General features: G+C 40.4%; 1 protein-coding gene across 1 annotated transcript in view; it reads left to right on the plus strand.

The window, feature by feature from the left end:
* LOC149451951 (uncharacterized) overlaps positions 1-24,845 on the plus strand; it is a 52,077-nt gene extending 27,232 nt beyond the window's left edge. The window contains exons 7-16 of the mRNA XM_089689907.1: positions 1,809-1,904; positions 1,992-2,057; positions 3,612-3,861; positions 5,912-6,103; positions 9,760-9,788; positions 10,244-10,300; positions 11,483-11,554; positions 12,944-13,033; positions 13,124-13,180; positions 24,169-24,845. Of these exons, the coding sequence (XP_089546033.1) occupies positions 1,809-1,904; positions 1,992-2,057; positions 3,612-3,861; positions 5,912-6,103; positions 9,760-9,788; positions 10,244-10,300; positions 11,483-11,554; positions 12,944-13,033; positions 13,124-13,168 (897 nt within the window). The 3' untranslated portion in view covers positions 13,169-13,180; positions 24,169-24,845. The remainder of the gene's footprint in view (positions 1-1,808; positions 1,905-1,991; positions 2,058-3,611; positions 3,862-5,911; positions 6,104-9,759; positions 9,789-10,243; positions 10,301-11,482; positions 11,555-12,943; positions 13,034-13,123; positions 13,181-24,168) is intronic.
* The last annotated feature ends 747 nt before the right edge of the window (positions 24,846-25,592 follow it).

Raw genomic sequence — 25,592 nt, forward strand, 5'->3', positions numbered from 1 at the left:
CATCCCAGCAACAGTGTGTGCCAACCTTGTGAAGACTTCCAGGAAACGTCTGACCTCTGTCATTGCCAAGAAAGGATATATAACAAAGTATTGACATGAACTTTGATATTGACCAAATACTTATTTTCCACCATAATTTGCAAATAAATTCTTTCCAGATCAGCCAATGTGATTGTCTGGATTTGTTTTCTCATTTTGTCTCTCATAGTTGAGGTCTCCCTATGATGCCAATTACAGGCCTCTCTCATCTTTGTAAGTGGGAGAACTTGCACAATTGGTGGCTGACTAAATACTTTTTTGCCCCACTGTATCCCCTGTGGCTTTCGCAGGGTGCTACCATCCACCAACCATGAACAATTCAGGTGAGTTGGGCCACTCTGCAAGAACCCTGCTACCGCACACAATGCATGCAGTTGCAGTGGGCTAGTGTGGGATGCAGCATTTCCTCACCACCTGCTTTAACCCCTTAGTGGCTGTACAGCACATGGTTGCAGGGCGCTTTGTGAATACAAAGTTAGAACAAAGAGCAAAAGTGAAATTCTGTGTGAAACTGGGCAAATCTGCCACCGAGACATTTGACGTGAGTCACCACAATTATGGCGATGCTGCAATGGGTCGTTCGAGGTGTTTTGAGTGGCACGTTTGCTTTAAAACCGAAAGAACATCACTGGAAGACAAGAGATCAGGATAAACGTCAATGAGCTCAACCCCTGAAAATGTCAAAACGGTTCGGCAACTTGTGCATGATGATGGTTGGAGAACAATCCACAACCTTGCTGCCATTGTCGGTGTGTCATACAGAACGGTTCAGGCAATCCTCAGGTGTGATTTGAACATGCCCCATGTCACTACCAAGTCCGTCCCCAGGATGCCGACCCAGGAGCAGAAGGAATACCACATCATAGTCTGCTAAGAACTCTCTCAGTGTGCCATAGATGACCTATTCTTCATGTAGAGGATCATTACCAGTGATGAAACCCGGGTGTATGGGTACAACCCTGAGATGAAGCAACAGTCTTCACAATCGAAGAGCCCAACATCTCCACAACCAAAAAAGGCAAGGCAGGTACACAGCTCGACCAAGTGCATGCCCATTGTCTTTCTCAACATTCATGGCGTTGTGCATGGAGAATTCATCCTCAGGAGCCAGACCATCCTCAGATGCCAGGTTTTAAGGCATCTGAGGGAGTACCTTCAGTGGATCTGTGGTGTGCAAAATTGGATGCTCCACAAGGACAATGTACCCTATCAACGAGCTCTCCTCATATGTGAATTTCTCACCAGAATGAACATGATCTTATTTCCACATCCACCCTACTTGCCAGATTTGGCTCCTGCGGACTTTGCCCTCTTCCCGAAAATGAATATCAAGTTCAAAGGTCACCATTTGAGATCCAGCATAAATTGTAGAAGATGCTTGGCTGATTAGCAGTTTGTGTTACCAATAAATTGAACAGGTGGACCTAATAAAGTGGTTAGTGAGTGTAGAAGACCTATTGAACCTGCCAATGGATTTGTATTTCTTGTCATCCAGTCCTGAGATTTACACAGCTCTGACAAATGGCACAGCTCTGTCTGGCAGGGCAGGGAACCTTATTTATCCTTGGTGCGGTTCAGTAACAATTGCAGGTTTGAGCCCTCCCCTGATTTGGGATTGAACAGTTAAAGGAGAAGCAGCACAGACTTGAGGGATGGCATTAAAAGCTGTAGTATTGTAGGAGGAGATAGACTGCCCCTTGTTTAGTCTTTTTTTGATGCACCAGGAAATGGAATGTCAATGATACAGTTATACCGTTGTTGTATTGTAGACATCGCGCCTGCTGTGGGTAATACTTGGGTCCGGTGTGATAATACTGCCAAAATACATCATCGGTGAAGATCTCTACATCTCGACCTTCCCCTTGGTGAGGACCTGTTGGCCATGTACAGGGTGTTCTGTCATGAGGACTATCTAGTAATATAATGCTGTTCTCTTATATCTCATCCTGAAGGTTTTTCTGGTTTTATTATCCACCATTACTGGCATCTTCCTATTACCGCTGGACACCAGGAGCAGTGTGAGTACACCGCATGGCAAATACAAATGAGAAATGAACTGAGTGCACTACATGGAGAATAGTACGTCTTCGAGCAGAATGAGGATTATAAAGGAAGTCCAGTCAAGAAGATACAGTTTATCTTTAAGGGAAACAGCAAAGGGCACCAACTAAGTGCAGGATATAGGAATAGACTTTATTATAAATAACAAGGAGCAATTCACAAGGTGCACAGGGATAAGAACATGTCATCCACTCAGTGTGGTTTGGGGTTAAACCTCAGTGTGTCTTCAGGAGACAGGAAGCAGATGCAGCTATCAGAAGCTGTTTTGAACACCAGAAACAAAACCATAAATCCTGGAGCCACCCTGGAGTGCATGGGCTGCGTAGGACCAGACTGTAACTGCTCCTTTTTCAAGCCTCAGCAGTTACACTCTGAAACATGTAGCCCCCCCCGCCCCCCAACACTGCCGCCTTCCCAAGTGCAATCTTGAGTCCTATGCAACTGATGCACTGCAGGGTGGCTCCAGGACTTCCAGTTTTGTTTCTGGTGTCCTACACGGCTCCTAACAGCGGCATCTGCTTCCTGGCGTCCTCTGCTGTTTCCTTTATATATTTGTCTCTTCCTCCCATGCTCTTCTCCAGGACTTCTCCAGAGCCTCCCCCATCCTCTGGAACTCTCTTCCCCAATTTATCAGACTATTGCTTACTCTGCCCACTTTTAGGCGATCTCTGAAAACCTAACTCTTCAGGGAAGTCTATCCTGCCTTCAGCTAATAATGGATTCTTCTATTCCTTCTACTAGTTCATCATCCACAGTTATTACCTTTTGTACCACCAGCCCCTCCCTCTTAGATTGCAAGCTCCCAGGGTCAGTCCCTCCTAACCCTCTTGTATTGAACTGTATTGTTGCTGTATTGTCTCCCTTTATTTTGTAAGGTGCTGAGCAAAATTGTTGGCGCCATAAATCCTGTAAAATAATAATATTTCTGAGATTATTTCAGTCCTACTGAGGAGCTTCCATGGATCTATTTGGACCTAGGGACTTTTTAGTATAGTCCTACACACCCACAGCACATTGATGTGTATGATGATGTTGTAGACTAACTCTATCCCTGCCTGCGCCATTCTCAATAATTTGCTGCGTTTCAGTTTATCTCTAGCCAGCTTTGGTTAGCATAGTCATAACAAACCCAATGGCAGTTTTTGTCTGTGACCCACCGTGGAAATTCCCTTCCTATCCCTATAAAACAGCAGAAAGTAAGAGGACATTGCCCTAATTTGAGGGGAAATCCTCCTTCATATAGTTGTCACCCATCTTTCTCCTACCTCCGGTTATGGTAACAACTTTAACATTTTGGATTGTCATAAAATTCTTTCACGGTGATAAGGGTGACCAAGACTAACATGGTGGGTGAATCTATCCAGTAAAGTCATAGTGGGAAAATAAAAATCTGACAGGGGTTCTAACCCTTCCACACTCTATTTAAAACTGGAAAAAAAAATAAACATTGGTTGGTGTGCTCCTTTAAGTGATATGTCACATTCTTCTCGCCATTCGCTCTGGCTGTGCAGTCTCTGGTCATCGGAATCTTCTCCCGGAGCTCAGAGGTGGACTATACCTGGTTGTCGGACGTGCTCAGAACTACAGGAAAGGTGGTTCCATTCTTTATCACCAACTACAACTCCTCGGAGTTCAAGGTCCGGGTCTCACAATGTTCCTTTGCCATATTGTATCACTCCAAGACCAGGGGGAGGCTCAACGTCACCAACGTCAACGACTCCCTCTATGACAGCGAGGTCACACACATGTCAAAAGTCTTGGGTGAGTTCTTATACATTTTTATAAATGATCATACAATTTTTTTTTAACATGAATTATTATTTAATTATAGTTATAAATTGTAGTATTAAATACCAATAATGATTGTCAGATTTAAAAATGAGGTAAAGTGTCAATAAACCCAAATGTATTTTTTGCATCATTGGCTCTAAGATGAATTGCTCTTTCTGTACGCTCAACATTTCTTTCATTACTCTAGTCTTAGAGAGTCAGAGTCAATAGACAAACTATTGATAGGTTGCCAGCGGGAAGTATTGATAGTATAATAGATAAGTATGTCACAATATTATGTATAGTAATAGTATAAGTATTGATAGTATAATTGATAATATTGATAGTTTCAAAAAACTCTTAGATGGGCATCTTAGTGCACACAATATACAGGGATATGGGATATGATCTATGAGCACATACACACCCACACAGGTTGAATTGGATGGACTGGTGTCTTTATTCAACCTTACCAATTATGTAACAATGTAAATACCCGGCTGATTCTGTCATTTTCCTCTTCTTCCTTATTCAGATTAGTCATGCTATTTCAGCCGATCCTCCATCTTCAGCATTGCCACTCTCTCTCTAGTTTTCCTTTGGGAGGAAGCCATGTTCTATTCTGAGCCCTTATATTATATTAAAAAAACACATCCTTGGTTTCCTTTTAGACATGCATACTCCTCTCTGCTGGGTACTGGGTATTGCAGACATTAGCTGTGCAATCTGCTAATCACTCTATTAGAGTGTAATTAGGCAATTGATGAGCAGATTACACAGCCAAATTAAGTCAGTAGCACTCAGTGCACAGCAAGAAGGGGCATGTGCATATAAATCAGGGGTCTCCAAACTTTCTAAACAAAGGCCAGTTTATTGTCCTCCAGACTTTAGCCATTGTAAATAGAAATTGTCCTGGCACCAGTGGGAGTAAACATTGCATCTTGAGTATTAGGAGGAGGAATAATGTGCCTTCACTGGTGTCAGTGGGATAAATGGTTCCCCGTCATTATCGTCAAAGGGAGAAATACTGCCCCATCATTGGTATCAGTGGGAGGAATAGTGCCCCATCATTGTTGTCAGTGTGAGGAATAGTGCCCCATCATTGGTATCAGTGGGAGGAATAGTGCCCCATCATTGGTATCAGTGGGAGGAATAGTGCCCCATCATTGGTATCAGTGGGAGGAATAGTGCCCCATCATTGGTATCAGTGGGAGGAATAGTGCCCCATCATTGTTGTCAGTGTGAGGAATAGTGCCCCATCATTGGTGTCAGTGGGAGGAATAGTGCCCCATCATTGGTGTCAGTGGGAGGAATAGTGCCCCATCATTGGTGTCAGTGTGAGGAATAGTGCCCCATCATTGGTGTCAGTGAGAGGAATAGTGTCTCATTATTGGTGTCAGTGGGAGGAAAAGTGCCCCATCATTGTTGTCAGTGGGAGGAATAGTGCCCCATCATTGGTGTCAGTGGGAGGAATAGTGCCCCATCATTGGTGTCAATGGGAGAGATAGTGCCCCATTGTTGATGTCAGTAGCAGGAATATTGTCCCATTGGTGTCAGTGGGAGGAATAATTTCTTGTATCAGCGGAAGGAAAAATGGACCAACTGCTGAATAAAGGCAATCAGGGGGCCACAGTTTGGAGACCACTGATATAAAGGAAAAACAAGTATGTGTTCTTTCTCATAATGCTCAGCTGCCAAGCTTTATCACACACTGAAGCTGATCTCTGCATCACTATTGTGTTGTGAGTGGTGGAGGTACATGGGACACATCACATAACCTCAAGATAAAAGTAGGCAAAAAAAGGTATCTGAGTTTAGAAAAAATTATGAGGTTTTTTTTTTTTTACATCACTGAAAGCTAAAAAAAAAAGAACTTTAGAAGATTTGATTTCGCATTATTGCTACACAATTGTGTTTGATTCTTGATAATGGGGATGATTCAGTATTTATTGAGAGTTTTTCTGCCTGGATTCCAAAATGTTTTGTAGAAGTCGCTGCTGTGATCTTTGACATCTCATGACATTTTTATTCCACCATACAGGTAAGGAGAAGGTTCTGGTTGTGGTGGATGATGTGTACGACAGCAGCGATAGGGCAAAGACCAGCATTCTCCATAACCAGCCGACCATCTTTAACCAGACCAGGGGCCTCTATCTCTTCACCAGGGAGGAGAAAGAGAATAAGGAACGGATCAAAGAGAAGATGAAACCCATCCTGAATACACTCACTCGGGGTAGGTCTGAGGAATCCTCCAGTGCTGAGGTTGGGAAACATGAGAATGTGCTGAAGGTTATGGCGAATGGTAGTGGAGGGTCTCTGGCTTGAACCTAGATATAACATATATGTAAACCTTTGTAGGTCACCTCACAAGGGTCCCATTAATTTCTGCAGTTCCACCAGCAGACTAGTCCTGAGGACTGAATGTTGTCTTGTAAAATGTAGCATAATAGACTATTTTTTTCTGAATATTCTTTAATGTTTCTGTCAAAATTGGAATCATGTAATATCTGTTGGCACCCAGCAATGTCGCCTATGTCAAGGCTCTAGTCTTGTTGGGCCTTTGGGGACTGATTTCCAGAAATGGGTTGCACAGGAAGAACTCTTAGAAACATTATCTAGGGCTTACAAGAAGGTTGGAAACATGTTAATCTGCTAAAGTCGAACACCACAGAAGCATGTGATCAATCTCACGGTGTTAAACTAGGACCATGTTTAGTGTCTTTTTCCTGGTCCCTAAAGCCAGCACCAATTCTGAGCTACATTCTACTCATAACTCTTCTCAAACTCACTGCACAATGAGGTCTGATGTTCTGCTGAGTGGCATTGAGATGCCTTAGGCTCAAGAAATCTTGAATTTCTTGAATCTCAAAATCTGACCCATCTGGCTATTCAGGAAGAGCTAATAACTGGCTAGCTCTAGATTGTAGATCCTCCAGTATAGACTATATGATCCATGCCTTGGCTCTGGTCATGTTACCAATGAATACTGGAAGGTCAGATTCCAGCTATTGCCGCAAAGGGAATGCTCTTCAGCCTCATTTGTTTATCATGAACACCAAACCTTAGCCAGTAGTAGCTGGTCACATTCAACTGGACTTGTTCTGTAATGTTGGAGCCATTTCTATACAACCTTTTCAGTTCTAATTTGCTCCAGAAACACATCCCAGCATTTGTAGCCACCTGTCTAGCTCAGTCAAAATAATCCAATCACCATGGAATGTGTATAAAATCAGCTGGCTATAATTACATGATCCCATCCCCATTGTGCCCTGGAGTCTGTAGCAGGTGTTAATCATTCAATTTACATGGTTAATGGTGTGAATTGTTGCCATAATGTCAGGGTAAAAAATGTTAAAATACTATATGTGGGAGACAGGAGGTGCCAAAGGCCCCTAACTATTGTGATTGCGAACCAGATTTCTCTCATTCCAAAATGTGCACCTCGCTGCTTGTAGGTAGGTAGAGTCTACAGTCTCTATAGCAGGTGGCACTTGTCCGTAATGGCTATGCAGCTGGAGGAGGAAGTCGAGAGACACTGGGTTGACCCTGGCAGCCATCTTGGGCCATGCAAGTCACATTCCGTTCTCCTTGTCAGATGTTGTCTTTAGCTCAGGACTATACACTACTACACTTCTCTCTACTCTGGACTGTTGTAAGTGTCCTGTTCAGATGTTCTTGTACTGTTTTACATGTTCTGCAACATGTTGTTTTTGGCAATCTGGAACTCTGTGTTTCCTGCCACCATGCTGCACCTGTTAAGTACACCTTCTGAATGAAGGACATCAACTCCAATTCAGCTGCATTCATCTGTTATAAGTTTACTGAAGAACTTACAATGTACATTGGATCACAATGCATGCAGAACAATGTGATAACAATAGTTACATGGACAATGATTTCCTATGATGGGCGTAACATCAAACACGAGAAATTCCTACCTGGTTGTCTCAGCACAAACTTGGATCACTCTGACCTCTTGGACAAGATAAAGGTTACTTGTCATAATTACTCAAACAATAATTACACAAAAGGGGGCCAAAGGATAATAAAATAGTGATTTCTGAGAAATGATCATGATTGTCCAGCCATACCATTTCTCGGAAAATAGAAACCACATCTGTCCCAACAACAACAACAAGGTATGGTACAGAGGTTATATAATTCCAAAATAATTAAAGAGCAGAAAAACAAGAACAAAACAGTTATACAAGAGGAACATTGAATATATCTTTGAATATACAGTATATGTGTATATAGATGATATGATGGTCTGACTCCATTTTGTTTTTTCATCTTTACACACCCACCCAACATGCTTTTAAAAGAATGTTCCATTTCCTTAAGCTGTAGGAAGACTGATAAGGTTTGACCCTTAGAAGTTGCTCTTCTACTTTGGGTCATTTCAATTTTGGGGTATTGTTTTGTCTCCCCAATGTTCAAGTCTTTATATTCTTTACTACCAGCACTGCATACACCAGGTTATTTCCCTTGTGTTTGGGTGTTGGGTCTCTGGATGTACCAGCTTCTCTCTCAGAGTATTGTTGGGCTTGAAGTACGTAAGTGTCAAGGTCCTACCTTTCTTCTGAGCTTGTGCATCTCCATGTGCTGGCATCCATCTTGGACTTCTGCAAAGCATGGTGGGAACCTTTATGCCTTCAGGCTTCTGTGGCTCCTCCTCAGAAGGGTGTGGCGGATCACACTTAAACCTGCTGTCTGCAAGTGCTCTCTGCATTCGTGTCCTGTATGTTCCCTTGTCTCAAGCTCTTGTGCTGTTCTCGTTGCTCTCCTGGTAATCGACTCGGCTTGGACAAGACTATTCTCTACTTTAACCCTTTACCTGACCTCCCGTTGCTGAACCCGACCCGTGACCTGAGTATTCTTTGCCTACCATCTAGTACTGTCTGCTCCATTGTTATTGACCCGGCCTGTCTGACTATGCTACACGTGTTTCCATCTAGCTCCCACCAGCTGTACGCCATTGGCGGCAGTCGTTACTGCAGCTGGGGTTACTCGGGGCCGCGACCTGGTCTCAGGCTGCGTCAAGTCCATCCCCACCATCAGAGGCCCTGGTGAAGGGTAGCCTGGGGCTTAGACTCCATGCCCTGAGGGACTCTGGTCTGTGGGTAGTGGCTGCCATCAGTCGCGGCGTGACCGTACCATAGGCCTGCCTGCCCATTCCATCGTTCCTGCCCTGACAGTAAGGATGAGATGTTTTTCTGAAACTCCAGCTACATACGGGATGACTGTATTAACCAATGTGTTTTGCTTTTCCCCCTCTCTCCAATGGTCCAGTGTGTTTGCTTGACTTTGTGGATGAAAGCCCAATCCATATAGCAATAATCTTTCAGAGCTCCTGTGATGTTTGCGTTTTTTTGTCTTTAGAGCCTGTCTTTATTATGACTATCTCAGTGTTGCAGAGTTTTAATAAACCCCAGTTTGAGTTTAAGGGGATCATGAGGGTAAAAGAACAGATACTGGTCCTTGTGGGTAGGTTAACACAGACTTCCTGGCTCCATGGTAATCTGTTTATGTAATCATAACAAGGTGATTTCATAAACTTCCATACCTGCCATCATATTCTTGGACAACCAACATCTGCTTTGACACAACCCATGGTGATTGGATAAGGGTGTCTGTGCTATTTATGTGGACATACGTGCTGGGGTATCGTCCACAGAGAAAGTGGCTTGGAGAAGCTACAAATCATCTTCAACATTACAGATCAATGTGTCAACTACCACCACCAGTTATACAATGACCCGGATCAATGACAAACTTCAAAAAACACACCAAACTTTACATGATACTTTTTTTTTCATTGTAGTAAGTCCAATGTAAATGGTATGTAAGGAGATTTCTAAAAATATACATTTTGTTTTCCTTCTTCAGCGTCATCCAGTTATCTGATATTAGATGTGGTAAGTATAGCAGATGTGGTGAGTACGTACAGAGCGAGTCTATAGGCCAGATTATATTGTGTATTTTGCAGAGTGTTCTTGATTAATATTCCCATATTGTGGATCATCTTTCAGTTTCCTATGTTTTTTTTTACCATGGTAGACAAGGCAACTCCACTTTCATTGTTGTACTAGGTACAGTCTATTAGGATCTAATCCATCCGAAACAGGGTGATCTTCAATGACTGCTATCATGGGACTATAGAGGGTTCGGTTTGTTACACCTCTGTCCTGAGGTTAGGGAGAGATTAGACTCCAGTGGTGCTGGAAAGCTCATGCCTTGTCCTGATTTAATTGAATCAAACAACCATTTTGGGTGGAGTAACTCAATATGTAGAGATTTCCTGAAAAGTGGCATCTTGGACATCTTTCTCTCCATATCCATTTTTCACTTCATTTTGTTTCCTATTCTACAGGTAGGGATTCTCATCCTGTATGTGCCATGGATTCGTTATTACATCAGTGTTTATCACGTGAGTAAATGTTTCTGTTTTGTATCTGCTACACAGCTGGGTTCATACAGTTTGATGGTTCCAAAGTACTGAACTGACAGCAACCAATCAGAAATCTGCTTACACTATATCAAATTCATTTCTGTGTTACTAATCTTAGCAGTTTTGTCCACTACTCTCCTCTAAAGAAAAAAATATACACAGGATGGCCATGAGTCAGTTGACCCCTGACCTGACCATCATACTTCTATGAGCTTGGCCTTTATTATGGAATTGCCTCCCTTTGCATCTTAAATCTTTACCAGTCTCCATTCTTCTGGGAAGACTTTCCGCCAGATTTTGGAGGGTGTCTTTGGTAATGTGTGCCCATTTTTGAGGTCATGTGCTGATGTTGGATATGAAGACCTGGCTCACAATCAGCATTCTAATTCCTTCCAAAGGTCTCAGTGGGGTTGGTCACACCATGTCTTTATGGAGCTGGCTTTGTACACAGAAGTACAGTCACCTTGAACAGAAAAGGGTCTTCACCAAACTGTTACTGCAAGGATGCAATAGCACAATTGTCTGCCATGTCTTTTTATGACATTGCATTGTATGCAGGAAGGTAAAAAACCTGTATGCAGCAGCCCTCCCTAATACTCAGCTGCACCCCTTCTCAGTTCAGCGATCTGCACAAGAACCATGGCTTCTCATTGGCTAAAACAGCAGTGGTAGCCATTGGCTCCCATTGCTGTCAATCACAGCCAGTGAGCCAATGAGAAGAAAGCAGGGGATGGGGCCGAGCCATAGCTCTATGTGTATTATGGGCGCATAGAGCTTGGCCTGAGAGCAAGCACGCACCAGTGCCCCAATAGCAAGTTCCTTGCTATTGGGGGCACTGGTCAAGGGGGGGGGGAGCCAGGTGGACCCAAAAAGAAGAGGATCAGAGCTGCTCTGTAGAAAACCATTACACAGAGCAGGTAAGTATGACGTTTATTATTTTTTTTTAAAAGCCAAAACTTTAGTACCACTTTAAATGGAGATATCTCACTGCCAGAGTCATCAAGAGATGTAAGATCCTGGACTACTTCTTTATCATCCACCAGATGCAGAGTTTTCACTTCTAGGCATGGTAGCCCTTTAAATACAATAAATATTGTATATACAGTAAATAAATCCATATTGATACAATGTAAATATATCGTTTTGTTTCTCTGTGTATAGGGCGCTACCTTGATATTATCTAATATTGGTGGTTCATTGCTGCTCTCTGACTTCCGGCATCCCTCCAGATTGGTGAGTAAATATAATAATATAAATTGTTCTCGAATGACCAGAATCGAGTGTATTGAACATATACAGTCAGATTGGATGTACATAATTGTAGTTAATTTATTCTTTTTTTGGGGGGGAGGGGGATTTGTGCTACTAGGGACGATCGGGGGGATTTGTGCTAGGACTGAGGATTTCGAGGGGAAATGGGGGGGGGGGGTTGTGCTAGGATTGAGGATTGTGCTAGGAGGGAGATTTTTTATTAGATTTGGACTGGAGAGAGTGGATTCAAGCTAGGAAAAAGGTGTGGGGGGCTCATACATCTGGGGGGGGGGGCATTTAACAATCTAGCACCTTCACCCTGGTCTGTAGATGACCTTTTCCCAACCCTGCTTGAAATCAGTAAAGCTACAGAGTTAAAGTAGATGTAAACCTGAATAAAAGGTCATTTGCTCTGTGCACCATGTATCTTAAACCAATACGGAGATTTTTTTCCACGTAACATCCGTTTTTCACCTTTTTTATTCATCCCTTTTCCCATCTTTGTATCTGATCTCCTCCAACCTCCTTCAGCCACTTCCTGTCTACATGCACTCGCCACAGTTTCAGCTGCACAGCATTACTATAGCCTAGCTTCCTTGGGCAATTTGTACTAGTTTGGCCACTTTTAGTTTTCACCAGAGGAGCATGTGACAGGGTGATAATGCAGGATCACAATTAGGAGATACTGTAGGTGTCACCTCATAACAGCACGGTTGGCAACATCTTAAAATAATTAGGAAGGGCATCGTGAAGGGAACACTATTGGACATGGTCAATAAAATGGACGTTACTTCCTGGCTTATGGCTTGTAGTGTGGCACCCTTCCCCCTTTGAACCCCTTGGAGAAAAAAGCTGTATCTGGTGCTGCTGGCATGGAACAAGTCTGTAGGCAGTGAATCAGAACTCTTTATCTGCAAATGGATTCATGAAAAAGGTAAGACCAACGGGTAAACCCAACAGTCACGCATCTAGGAGATCGGTGTTGGCATCCTCCATATTATTCTCAGTGTCATCTCTTGGGTTCAACAAACACATCTCAATCAGCTGAGCTGCTCTTTAAAGTCAGCGCTAGGGAGGGGATTAGGGGAGGGGCCTCTGAAGTTAGAAATTACTGTTTTTCCCCACGACAGCCAATTGGATTCAAGCTTTCATTTCCCAGTAAAGTTTACTCTCATTGGCCGCTCTGAGGCAATATGGACAGTCTTTACTTTGAAGACTCGGATAGACAAGGTCTATCGTATCAAATGGTAGAACTGGTGTTAGTGAGAGAGTTTATCAGTTGTTACAAGAAGAAAATCTTTAGATCCAAATGAAAAAATATATCAATATTGAGAAAAAAAAATAATAAAATGAATAACAATTTTCTTTCAGGACTTCTCAAAGACAGGGCTCCTCGCTCTTCTGTTGGTGATGGTGTTGGAATTATTGGATGTGAATTGGTATCAGCCAGTCGTGCAATATGTAAGTGTGGGATATCTCTGCGTCATTTATTAAATATACTTTTCATTCTCTCAGTAACAATTTCTCTTTTTTATCTTTCTCATATAAAAGGTCTTTTTTATTGCGCAGTTGGTTTCCTCATTGCTGTACGCATAAAAAACCACGAGTGTAAGTAAATCACCATAAAAGGGGCAAAATGATGGCACAAGTAGTAAGTGAACTTTCCAGCCCTGCTGGCTGCTTTGCTGAGATTATATATTTGAGGTTTACCAATTATTGATGTGATCTCTTATGGTGTCCTGTAATAAATGTAAATGGGAAAGTGAGTGATATAGTACAACCTCCCATTGGAGAACGTCATCCCTGTAAAAATTACTACTAAAACTGTTTATTTAGAAGGGACTTCAAATATATCGCCAATGGATAAAACAAACAAAAGCAACTATCTTTAAAAATGTATACATTGTCATTTTTATACATTACAAATATAACAAACAAAATCTTTAAAAACACCAAGAAAAGACACCAGTGGATTGTATGAACAATGGTGACTTGGATTGTAAAGTCCCTGGAGACTATTGATTTCAGGTTGATGCGTTTCATGAGAAACCCACTTCCTCAGGACCTCAGATCTACACCAATAGATAAGTCACTATAATGGTCTCAAATTATTACATATTAAACATTATGCACAAACCTATACAAGATCTTTTGTACCCTAACACCAGTAATTACATATAACTACTTTTCAAAAATACAGTTGTTTAAATATCCAACCACCTATTATAATGTTTATAATCAATGAGATAGTTGAAAATCTCAACCCTTAATAAATATATATGTATGTATATACGACTACTAACATTCAATCACATGTGTGTTACCACATGCATATGCAAATTCCCACATATCTATACAAAGTTACATAGTTAGTCTGGCTGAAAAAAGACAAAAGTCCATCCAGTTCAACCATAAACAAAAAAGTTATAATCCTACACCCACAGTTGATCCAGAGGAAGGCAAAAACCCAGCAAAGTATGATCTAATTTGCTCCTGCAGGGGAAAAATCATTTCCTGATCCCCCGAGAGGCCATCGGATATTCCCTGGATCAACTTTCCCTATAAATGTTATATCCAGTTATATTCTGTGTATCCAAGAAAGAATCCAGGACTTTCCTACAGCAATCCACTGAGCTGGCCACAACCAACTCTTGAGGGAGTCTATTCCACATTCTCACAGCTCTTACTGTGAAGAAACCTTTCCGTGTTTGGAGATTACATTTCTTTTCTACCAGACGCGCAAAGCGCCCCCTTGTCCTCTGTGATGACCTCAGGGGGAATAACTACACCGAGTTCACTATATGAACCACCGATGTATTATACATGGAGATCATATCCCCCCCTTATGTATTATACATGGAGATCATATCCCCCTTATGTATTATGCATGGAGATCATATCCCCCCTTATGTATTATACATGGAGATCATATCCCCCTTATGTATTATACATGGAGATCATATCCCCCCTTATGTATTATATATGGAGATCATATCCCCCCCTTATGTATTATACATGGAGATCATATCCCCCTTATGTATTATACATGGAGATCATATCCCCCCTTATGTATTATACATGGAGATCATATCCCCCCCTTATGTATTATACATGGAGATCATATCCCCCCCTTATGTATTATAAATGGAGATCATATCCCCCCTTATGTATTATACATGGAGATCATATCCCCCTTATGTATTATACATGGAGATCATATCCCCCTTATGTATTATACATGGAGATCATATCCCCCCCCCTTACGTATTATACATAGAGATCATATCCCCCCCTTATGTATTATACATGGAGATCATATCCCCCCTTATGTATTATACATGGAGATCATATCCCCCCTTATGTATTATACATGGAGATCATATACCCCCTTATGTATTATACATGGAGATCATATCCCCTCTTATGTATTATACATGGAGATCATATCCCCCTTATGTATTATACATGGAGATCATATCCCCCCTTATGTATTATACATGGAGATCATATCCCCCTTATGTATTATACATGGAGATCATATCCCCCCTTATGTATTATACATGGTGATCATATCCCCCTTATGTATTATACATGGAGATCATATTCCCCCTTATGTATTATACATGGTGATCATATCCCCCTTATGTATTATACATGGAGATCATATCCCCCTTATGTATTATACATGGTGATCATATCCCCCCTTATGTATTATACATGGAGATCATATCCCCCCTTATGTATTATACATGGAGATCATACCCCCCCTTATGTATTATACATGGAGATCATATCCCCCCTTATGTATTATACATGGAGATCATATCCCCCCTTATGTATTATACATGGAGATCATATCCCCCTTATGTATTATACATGGAGATCATATCCCCCTTATGTATTATAGGTGGAGATCATATCCCCCTTATGTATTATACATGGAGATCATATCCCCTCTTATGTATTATACATGGAGATCATATCCCCCCTTATGTACTATACATGGAGATCATATCCCCCCTTATGTATTATACATGGTGATCATATCCCCCCTTATGTATTATACATGGAGATCATATCCCCCCTTATGTATTATACATGGTGATCATATCCCCCTTATGTATTATACATGGAGATCATTTCCCCCCTTATGTATTATACATGGTGATCATATCCCCCCTTATGTATTATACATGGAGATCATATCCCCCTTATGTATTATACATGGAGATCATATCCCCCCTTATGTATTATACATGGAGATCATATCCCCCCTTATGTATTATACATGGAGATCATATCCCCCCTTATGTATTATACATGGAGATCATATCCCCCCTTATGTATTATACATGGAGATCATATCCCCCCCCTTATGTATTATACATGGAGATCATATCCCCCCTTATGTATTATACATGGAGATCATATCCCCCCCTTATGTATTATACATGGAGATCATATCCCCCCTTATGTATTATACATGGAGATCATATCCCCCCTTATGTATTATACATGGAGATCATATCCCCCCTTATGTATTATACATGGAGATCATACCCCCCTTATGTATTATACATGGAGATCATACCCCCCCTTATGTATTATACATGGAGATCATATCCCCCCTTATGTATTATACATGGAGATCATATCCCCCCTTATGTATTATACATAAAGATCATATCCCCCTTATGTATTATACATGGAGATCATATCCCCCCCTTATGTATTATACATGGAGATCATATCCCCCTTATGTATTATACATGGAGATCATATCCCCCCTTATGTATTATACATGGAGATCATAGCCCCCTTATGTATTATACATGGAGATCATATCCCCCCTTATGTATTATACATGGAGATCATATCCCCCCTTATGTATTATACATGGAGATCATACCCCCCCTTATGTATTATACATGGAGATCATATCCCCCCTTATGTATTATACATGGAGATCATATCCCCCCTTATGTATTATACATGGAGATCATATCCCCCTTATGTATTATACATGGAGATCATATCCCCCTTATGTATTATACATGGAGATCATATCCCCCTTATGTATTATACATGGAGATCATATCCCCCTTATGTATTATACATGGAGATCATATCCCCTCTTATGTATTATACATGGAGATCATATCCCCCTTTATGTACTATACATGGAGATCATATCCCCCCTTATGTATTATACATGGTGATCATATCCCCCCTTATGTATTATACATGGAGATCATATCCCCCCTTATGTATTATACATGGTGATCATATCCCCCTTATGTATTATACATGGAGATCATTTCCCCCCTATGTATTATACATGGAGATCATATCCCCCCTTATGTATTATACATGGAGATCATATCCCCCCTTATGTATTATACATGGAGATCATATCCCCCCCTTATGTATTATACATGGAGATCATTACCCCCCTTATGTATTATACATGGAGATCATATCCCCCCCTTATGTATTATACATGGAGATCATATCCCCCCTCATGTATTATACATGGAGATCATATCCCCCCCTTATGTATTATACATGGAGATCATATCCCCCCTTATGTATTATACATGTAGATCATATCCCCCCTTATGTATTATACATGGAGATCATATCCCCCCTTATGTAGTATACATGGAGATCATACCCCCCTTATGTATTATACATGGAGATCATACCCCCCCTTATGTATTATACATGGAGATCATATCCCCCCTTATGTATTATACATGGAGATCATATCCCCCCTTATGTATTATACATAAAGATCATATCCCCCCTTATGTATTATACATGGAGATCATATCCCCCCTTATGTATTATACATGGAGATCATATCCCCCCTTATGTATTATACATGGAGATCATTTCCCCCCTTATGTATTATACATGGTGATCATATCCCCCCTTATGTATTATACATGGAGATCATATCCCCCCCTTATGTATTATACATGGAGATCATATCCCCCCTTATGTAATATACATGGAGATCATATCACCCCTTATGTACTATACATGGAGATCATATCCCCCCTTATGTATTATACATGGTGATCATATCCCCCCTTATGTATTATACATGGAGATCATATCCCCCTTATGTATTATACATAGAGATCATATCCCCCTTTATGTATTATACATGGAGATCATATCCCCCCTTATGTAATATACATGGAGATCATATCCCCCCTTATGTATTATACATGGAGATCATTCCCCACCTTATGTATTATACATGGAGATCATATCCCCCCTTATGTATTATACATGGAGATCATATCCCCCTTATGTATTATACATGGAGATCATATCCCCCCTTATGTATTATACATGGAGATCATATCCCCCTTATGTATTATACATGGAGATCATATCCCCCCTTATGTATTATACATGGAGATCATATCCCCCCTTATGTATTATACATGGAGATCATATCCCCCCTTATGTATTATACATGGAGATCATACCCCCCCTTATGTATTATACATGGAGATCATATCCCCCTTATGTATTATACATGGAGATCATACCCCCCCTTATGTATTATACATGGAGATCATATCCCCCCTTATGTATTATACATGGAGATCATATCCCCCCTTATGTATTATACATGGAGATCATATCCCCCTTATGTATTATACATGGAGATCATATCCCCCTTATGTATTATACATGGAGATCATATCCCCCTTATGTATTATACATGGAGATCATATCCCCCTTTATGTACTATACATGGAGATCATATCCCCCCTTATGTATTATACATGGTGATCATATCCCCCCTTATGTATTATACATGGAGATCATATCCCCCCTTATGTATTATACATGGTGATCATATCCCCCTTATGTATTATACATGGAGATCATTTCCCCCCTATGTATTATACATGGAGATCATATCCCCCCTTATGTATTATACATGGAGATCATATCCCCCCTTATGTATTATACATGGAGATCATATCCCCCCCTTATGTATTATACATGGAGATCATTACCCCCCTTATGTATTATACATGGAGATCATATCCCCCCCTTATGTATTATACATGGAGATCATATCCCCCCTCATGTATTATACATGGAGATCATATCCCCCCCTTATGTATTATACATGGAGATCATATCCCCCCTTATGTATTATACATGTAGATCATATCCCCCCTTATGTATTATACATGGAGATCATATCCCCCCTTATGTAGTATACATGGAGATCATACCCCCCTTATGTATTATACATGGAGATCATACCCCCCCTTATGTATTATACATGGAGATCATATCCCCCCTTATGTATTATACATGGAGATCATATCCCCCCTTATGTATTATACATAAAGATCATATCCCCCCTTATGTATTATACATGGAGATCATACCCCCCCTTATGTATTATACATGGAGATCATATCCCCCCTTATGTATTATACATGGAGATCATATCCCCCCTTATGTATTATACATAAAGATCATATCCCCCCTTATGTATTATACATGGAGATCATATCCCCCCTTATGTATTATACATGGAGATCATATCCCCCCTTATGTATTATACATGGAGATCATTTCCCCCCCTTATGTATTATACATGGTGATCATATCCCCCCTTATGTATTATACATGGAGATCATATCCCCCCCTTATGTATTATACATGGAGATCATATCCCCCCTTATGTAATATACATGGAGATCATATCACCCCTTATGTACTATACATGGAGATCATATCCCCCCTTATGTATTATACATGGTGATCATATCCCCCCTTATGTATTATACATGGAGATCATATCCCCCTTATGTATTATACATATAGATCATATCCCCCTTTATGTATTATACATGGAGATCATATCCCCCCTTATGTAATATACATGGAGATCATATCCCCCCTTATGTATTATACATGGAGATCATTCCCCACCTTATGTATTATACATGGAGATCATATCCCCCCTTATGTATTATACATGGAGATCATATCCCCCTTATGTATTATACATGGAGATCATATCCCCCCTTATGTATTATACATGGAGATCATATCCCCCCTTATGTATTATACATGGAGATCATATCCCCCCTTATGTATTATACATGGAGATCATACCCCCCCTTATGTATTATACATGGAGATCATATCCCCCTTATGTATTATACATGGAGATCATACCCCCCCTTATGTATTATACATGGAGATCATATCCCCCCTTATGTATTATACATGGAGATCATATCCCCCCTTATGTATTATACATGGAGATCATATCCCCCTTATGTATTATACATGGAGATCATATTCCCCTTATGTATTATACATGGAGATCATATCCCCCTTATGTATTATACATGGAGATCATATCCCCCCTTATGTATTATACATGGTGATCATATCCCCCCTTATGTATTGAACATGGAGATCATATCCCCCCTTATGTATTATACATGGAGATCATATCCCCCCTTATGTATTATACATGGTGATCATATCCCCCCTTATGTATTATACATGGAGATCATTTCCCCCCTTATGTATTATACATGGAGATCATATCCCCCTTATGTATTATACATGGAGATCATACCCCCCCTTATGTATTATACATGGAGATCATATCCCCCCTTATGTATTATACATGGTGATCATATCCCCCCTTATGTATTATACATGGAGATCATATCCCCCCTTATGTATTATACATGGAGATCATATCTCCCCTTATGTATTATACATGGAGATCATATCCCCCTTATGTATTATACATGGAGATCATATCCCCCCTTATGTATTATACATGGAGATCATATCCCCCTTATGTATTATACATGGAGATCATTTCCCCCCTTATGTATTATACATGGAGATCATATCCCCCCTTATGTATTATACATGGAGATCATATCCCCCTTATGTATTATACATGGAGATCATATCCCCCCTTATGTATTATACATGGAGATCATATCCCCCCCTTATGTATTATACATGGAGATCATATCCCCCCTTATGTATTATACATGGAGATCATATCCCCCCCTTATGTATTATACATGGAGATCATATCCCCCCTTATGTATTATACATGGAGATCATATCCCCCCTTATGTATTATACATGGAGATCATACCCCCCCTTATGTATTATACATGGAGATCATACCCCCCTTATGTATTATACATGGAGATCATATCCCCCCTTATGTATTATACATGGAGATCATACCCCCCTTATGTATTATACATGGAGATCATATCCCCCCCTTATGTATTATACATGGAGATCATATCCCTCCTTATGTATTATACATGGAGATCATACCCCCCCTTATGTATTATACATGGAGATCATATCCCCCCTTATGTATTATACATGGAGATCATACCCCCCCTTATGTATTATACATGGAGATCATATCCCCCCCCTTATGTATTATACATGGAGATCATATCCCCCCCCCCCTTATGTATTATACATGGAGATCATATCCCCCCCTTATGTATTATACATGGAGATCATATCCCCCCTTATGTATTATATATGGAGATCATATCCCCCCCCCTTATGTATTATACATGGAGATCATATCCCCCCCTTATGTATTATACATGGAGATCATATCCCCCTTATGTATTATACATGGAGATCATTTCCCCCCTTATGTATTATACATGGAGATCATATCCCCCCTTATGTATTATACATGGAGATCATATCCCCCTTATGTATTATACATGGAGATCATATCCCCCCTTATGTATTATACATGGAGATCATATCCCCCCCTTATGTATTATACATGGAGATCATATCCCCCCTTATGTATTATACATGGAGATCATATCCCCCCTTATGTATTATACATGGAGATCATATCCCCCCTTATGTATTATACATGGAGATCATATCCCCCTTATGTATTATACATGGAGATCATATCCCCCCTTATGTATTATACATGGAGATCATATCCCCCTTATGTATTATACATGGAGATCATATCCCCCCTTATGTATTATACATGGAGATCATATCCCCCCTTATGTATTATATATGGAGATCATACCCCCCCTTATGTATTATACATGGAGATCATATCCCCCCTTATGTATTATACATGGAGATCATATCCCCCCTTATGTATTATACATGGAGATCATATCCCCCCTTATTTATTATACATGGAGATCATATCCCCCCTTATGTATTATACATGGAGATCATATCCCCCTTATGTATTATACATGGAGATCATATCCCCTCTTATGTATTATACATGGAGATCATATCCCCCCTTATTTATTATACATGGAGATCATATCCCCCCTTATGTATTATACATGGAGATCATATCCCCCTTATGTATTATACATGGAGATCATATCCCCTCTTATGTATTATACATGGAGATCATATCCCCCCTTATGTATTATATATGGAGATCATATCCCCCCTTATGTATTATACATGGAGATCATATCCCCCTTATGTATTATACATGGAGATCATATCCCCTCTTATGTATTATACATGGTGATCATATCCCCCCCTTATGTATTATACATGGTGATCATATCCCCCTTATGTATTATACATGGAGATCATATCCCCCTTATGTATTATACATGGAGATCATATCCCCCTTATGTATTATACATGGAGATCATATCCCCCCTTATGTATTATACATGGAGATCATATCCCCCCTTATGTATTATACATGGAGATCATATCCCCCTTATGTATTATACATGGAGATCATATCCCCCCTTATGTATTATACATGGAGATCATATCCCCCTTATGTATTATACATGGAGATCATATCCCCCTTATGTATTATACATGGAGATCATATCCCCCCTTAATCTCCTCTTCTCAAGAGAGAATAAATTCAGTTCCTCTAATCTTTCCTCATAGCTGATCTCCTCCATGCCTCGCATCAGTTTGGTTGCCCTTCTCTGTACTTTCTCCAGTTCCCCAATGTGTGACAATGCATATACTGTATATTCAAGTATATAGTAGACATGATATCACTTCCATACCTTTACAAATGTATTAAAGTTCAATAAGATCCATATTTATCTGCTAATATTTCAAAAAAGATATCCATTTTGTATGATAAAAGAGAATGGGAGACACACAGGAAAACAGGGGGGAGTGGTGTCTGGTGCATGTATGTCACTGGAAATAGGAAAAGATATTCCAAAATAAACCCATTAAATAAGAAAAAAAGCATTTGTCCTCACAGATCTACATGGCCAGGTCTGTACCCCCTGCCCCAGAGTACAAACAGAGCTTACCATTAAATGTACCATTCAGAGCAGACATATAAGAATTTGGACTCCCAAAGAAAGTTCCATAAGTCCTCATAAGATGTATAGGGAACCGATGTAGACGCCTGAGCCTGCAAGGAGAAACACAAACAGACAGCCTGTATAAAAATGACTACATGTAATCAGGTTATCAAATAACACTATAAGGTACCCAGAAACTTCGATCTTCTCACCGAGCATACAGCTTCCCTGGGTCTCTCCAAGATGGCGTCCAAATGCTATTCCCTAAACTGCAGGTTATGTTCCGGCTTAGAATGCATCAGGAAGTGGACCGGAAGTGATGTTGGTGCTCTTTTTTTATGTTATGCATTTAAAAGCTACTTTTTCTGTTTGGATGTATGGATGTATGTATGTACTGGTATGTATATGTGTATTGGTATGTATGTATGTACTGGTATGTATGTATGTATGTACTGGTATGTATATATGTATTGTTATGTATGTATGTACTGGTATGTATGTACTGGTATGTATGTATGTATGTACTGGTATGTATATATGTATTGGTATGTATGTATGTACTGGTATGTATGTACTGGTATGTATATATGTACTGGTATGTATGTATGTATGTACTGGTATGTATATATGTATTGGTATGTATGTATGTACTGGTATGTATGTACTGGTATGTATATATGTACTGGTATGTATGTATGTACTGGTATGTATGTATGTACTGGTATATATGTATGTATGTATTTATTCTGCTGGAAAGCATGTTGGGGATCTTTGTATTAACAGGTAAGGTGTGCAATCAATACCTTTACCTGCAAGTGAACTCATCTATCTAATAGAGTGGAAAAGCTTTGCCAATATTCAGATGTTTTCAGATCTGCCAAAGGGAGGATCTCAGATTACATTTAGAACCAGTACAGGAAAGGGGCACATGAGCAGGATAATCCACCAAGCAATACACATATTCTCCAGCACTCAGTCCAGCTAATCAGCAGAGAAAACCTAATTCCACTTTATGAACAGTGACGGAGGTTTTTATTCCATGCATCTGCACATACACTTGAAACCACTCAGCCGGGTCTGTCAGGTCAAGGCTCCTCTGAAAAATGCCGTCCTAAACTATCTGAGCTTCCAACACAGGGTGTACTGTTTAGTGCCTTCACCATGTTTGACAGGTTCTCTTCTTTTGTGTGCTGGTAGAGATACAATGCTGATGTCCTTAATACTTTAACTTCACAACTCTTTTTCTAGGCAGCACCCTAATACTGGAGGCAGTGAAGAGGACAATATGAGCATGGTATAAGAGGCCAGAACAGGAGCAGACTCCAGAATCCACTCTGGTGTAAAACCAAATATGAAGTCCTGGGTGATGGCTTCCTCTGACTCTTGGTGCTTTAAAAGGGCCTATATACACCTAATATACTGATCTGTCTCCCTTCCTTTCCCTTTCCCCTTCTCTTTCCCTTGCTTTCCCTTCCAATCCCTTCCCTTCCCCATTTGATTTTTCTCTCCCTCCCACCAAGAGCTCCACTTTATCCAAGTACACCCTGAATTAATCAATCCTCCCTATCCCACAATGTGTCCACAAGGGCTTATTTTGTTATTATTATATCATTTATTAATCCACAAGGGCTTATATCCATGATTCCACCCCCCTCCCCACTCCCAAATAATATTCCCTCTCTTCCCAGACCTTTTTTTTTTTTTCCTACGCTGCTCTATAAAGGGAATAACTTATATATTCCGCTTGTGAGTTTATTTTTGTATATGACACAAAGCAGATTGAAGATGTATAATAAAAAATAACTGTGTTTTACAACATTTTCTTGCATGGTGATGTGAACAGCCAGAGCGAATGACTGTTTAAATGGCTGTAATTGTGTAATGAGAACTTCCCCTAATTTAACTATAAAAATCAATGTAAACTGTGTGAAGTCTTATCATTTCCATGGTTCCTTTAGGATATAGATCGAATCAGAAAATGATCTATGAAACAAGCCCAACTCATGAGGAGTTTCAATCCAGGTATTTCCTGAAGATCTTAGCTACTAGCAAAAAGCAAAGTCCCCTATGGTGCCAATCCATGGTGGGTGACCCATGTAAAGTTGACCATAGATGGGTCATTGGCTTTCGGTCACCCAGATTCCTCCATCTAAGCAAGTGCAGCAGATGGAGAAATACTCTCCATCTGGACATTGTATTCTGAAAACAGGAGTCTTTGCTGTCAGAACACACTGATCAACAGCTGCTGCTGATTGGCTGCAGCCACTGAATGACAAAAGTTTTAGGGGCATGGCCTGGCTGGAGCCTGGGCTGAGAATGTTACATCCATTCACACTGGATTTGCAGAGATGTGCAGCTTATGGAATACTTTCTCTCCTACATATTTTGATTTTGTCTGGAGCAGAGATGAGAATCTAGCGTTTGACTTTTGTCAAGCAGGGACGACCACACATGGATTAAAATTCAGCCATTCCCTGCTGAACCAAATTTTGATCCATCTATGGCTAGCTTTAAACTTTCAGCTGAGGTTCCTGCATTTAGGTCCTATGCCCCTCTCATCAAGGATTGGTTCACACCAATATACACTTGCTGCCATGCTCTTTGGAAGCATTCCTTTTAATTGACTTGGGGGTTGGTATCTGAGGGTCCCCTTAATTTTAGAAGAAGTTTGA

This window comes from Staurois parvus, unplaced genomic scaffold (genome assembly GCF_062004578.1).
Source record: "Staurois parvus isolate SC_StPar_1 unplaced genomic scaffold, SC_StPar_1.0 ptg000503l, whole genome shotgun sequence".
Taxonomy (NCBI): domain Eukaryota; kingdom Metazoa; phylum Chordata; class Amphibia; order Anura; family Ranidae; genus Staurois; species Staurois parvus.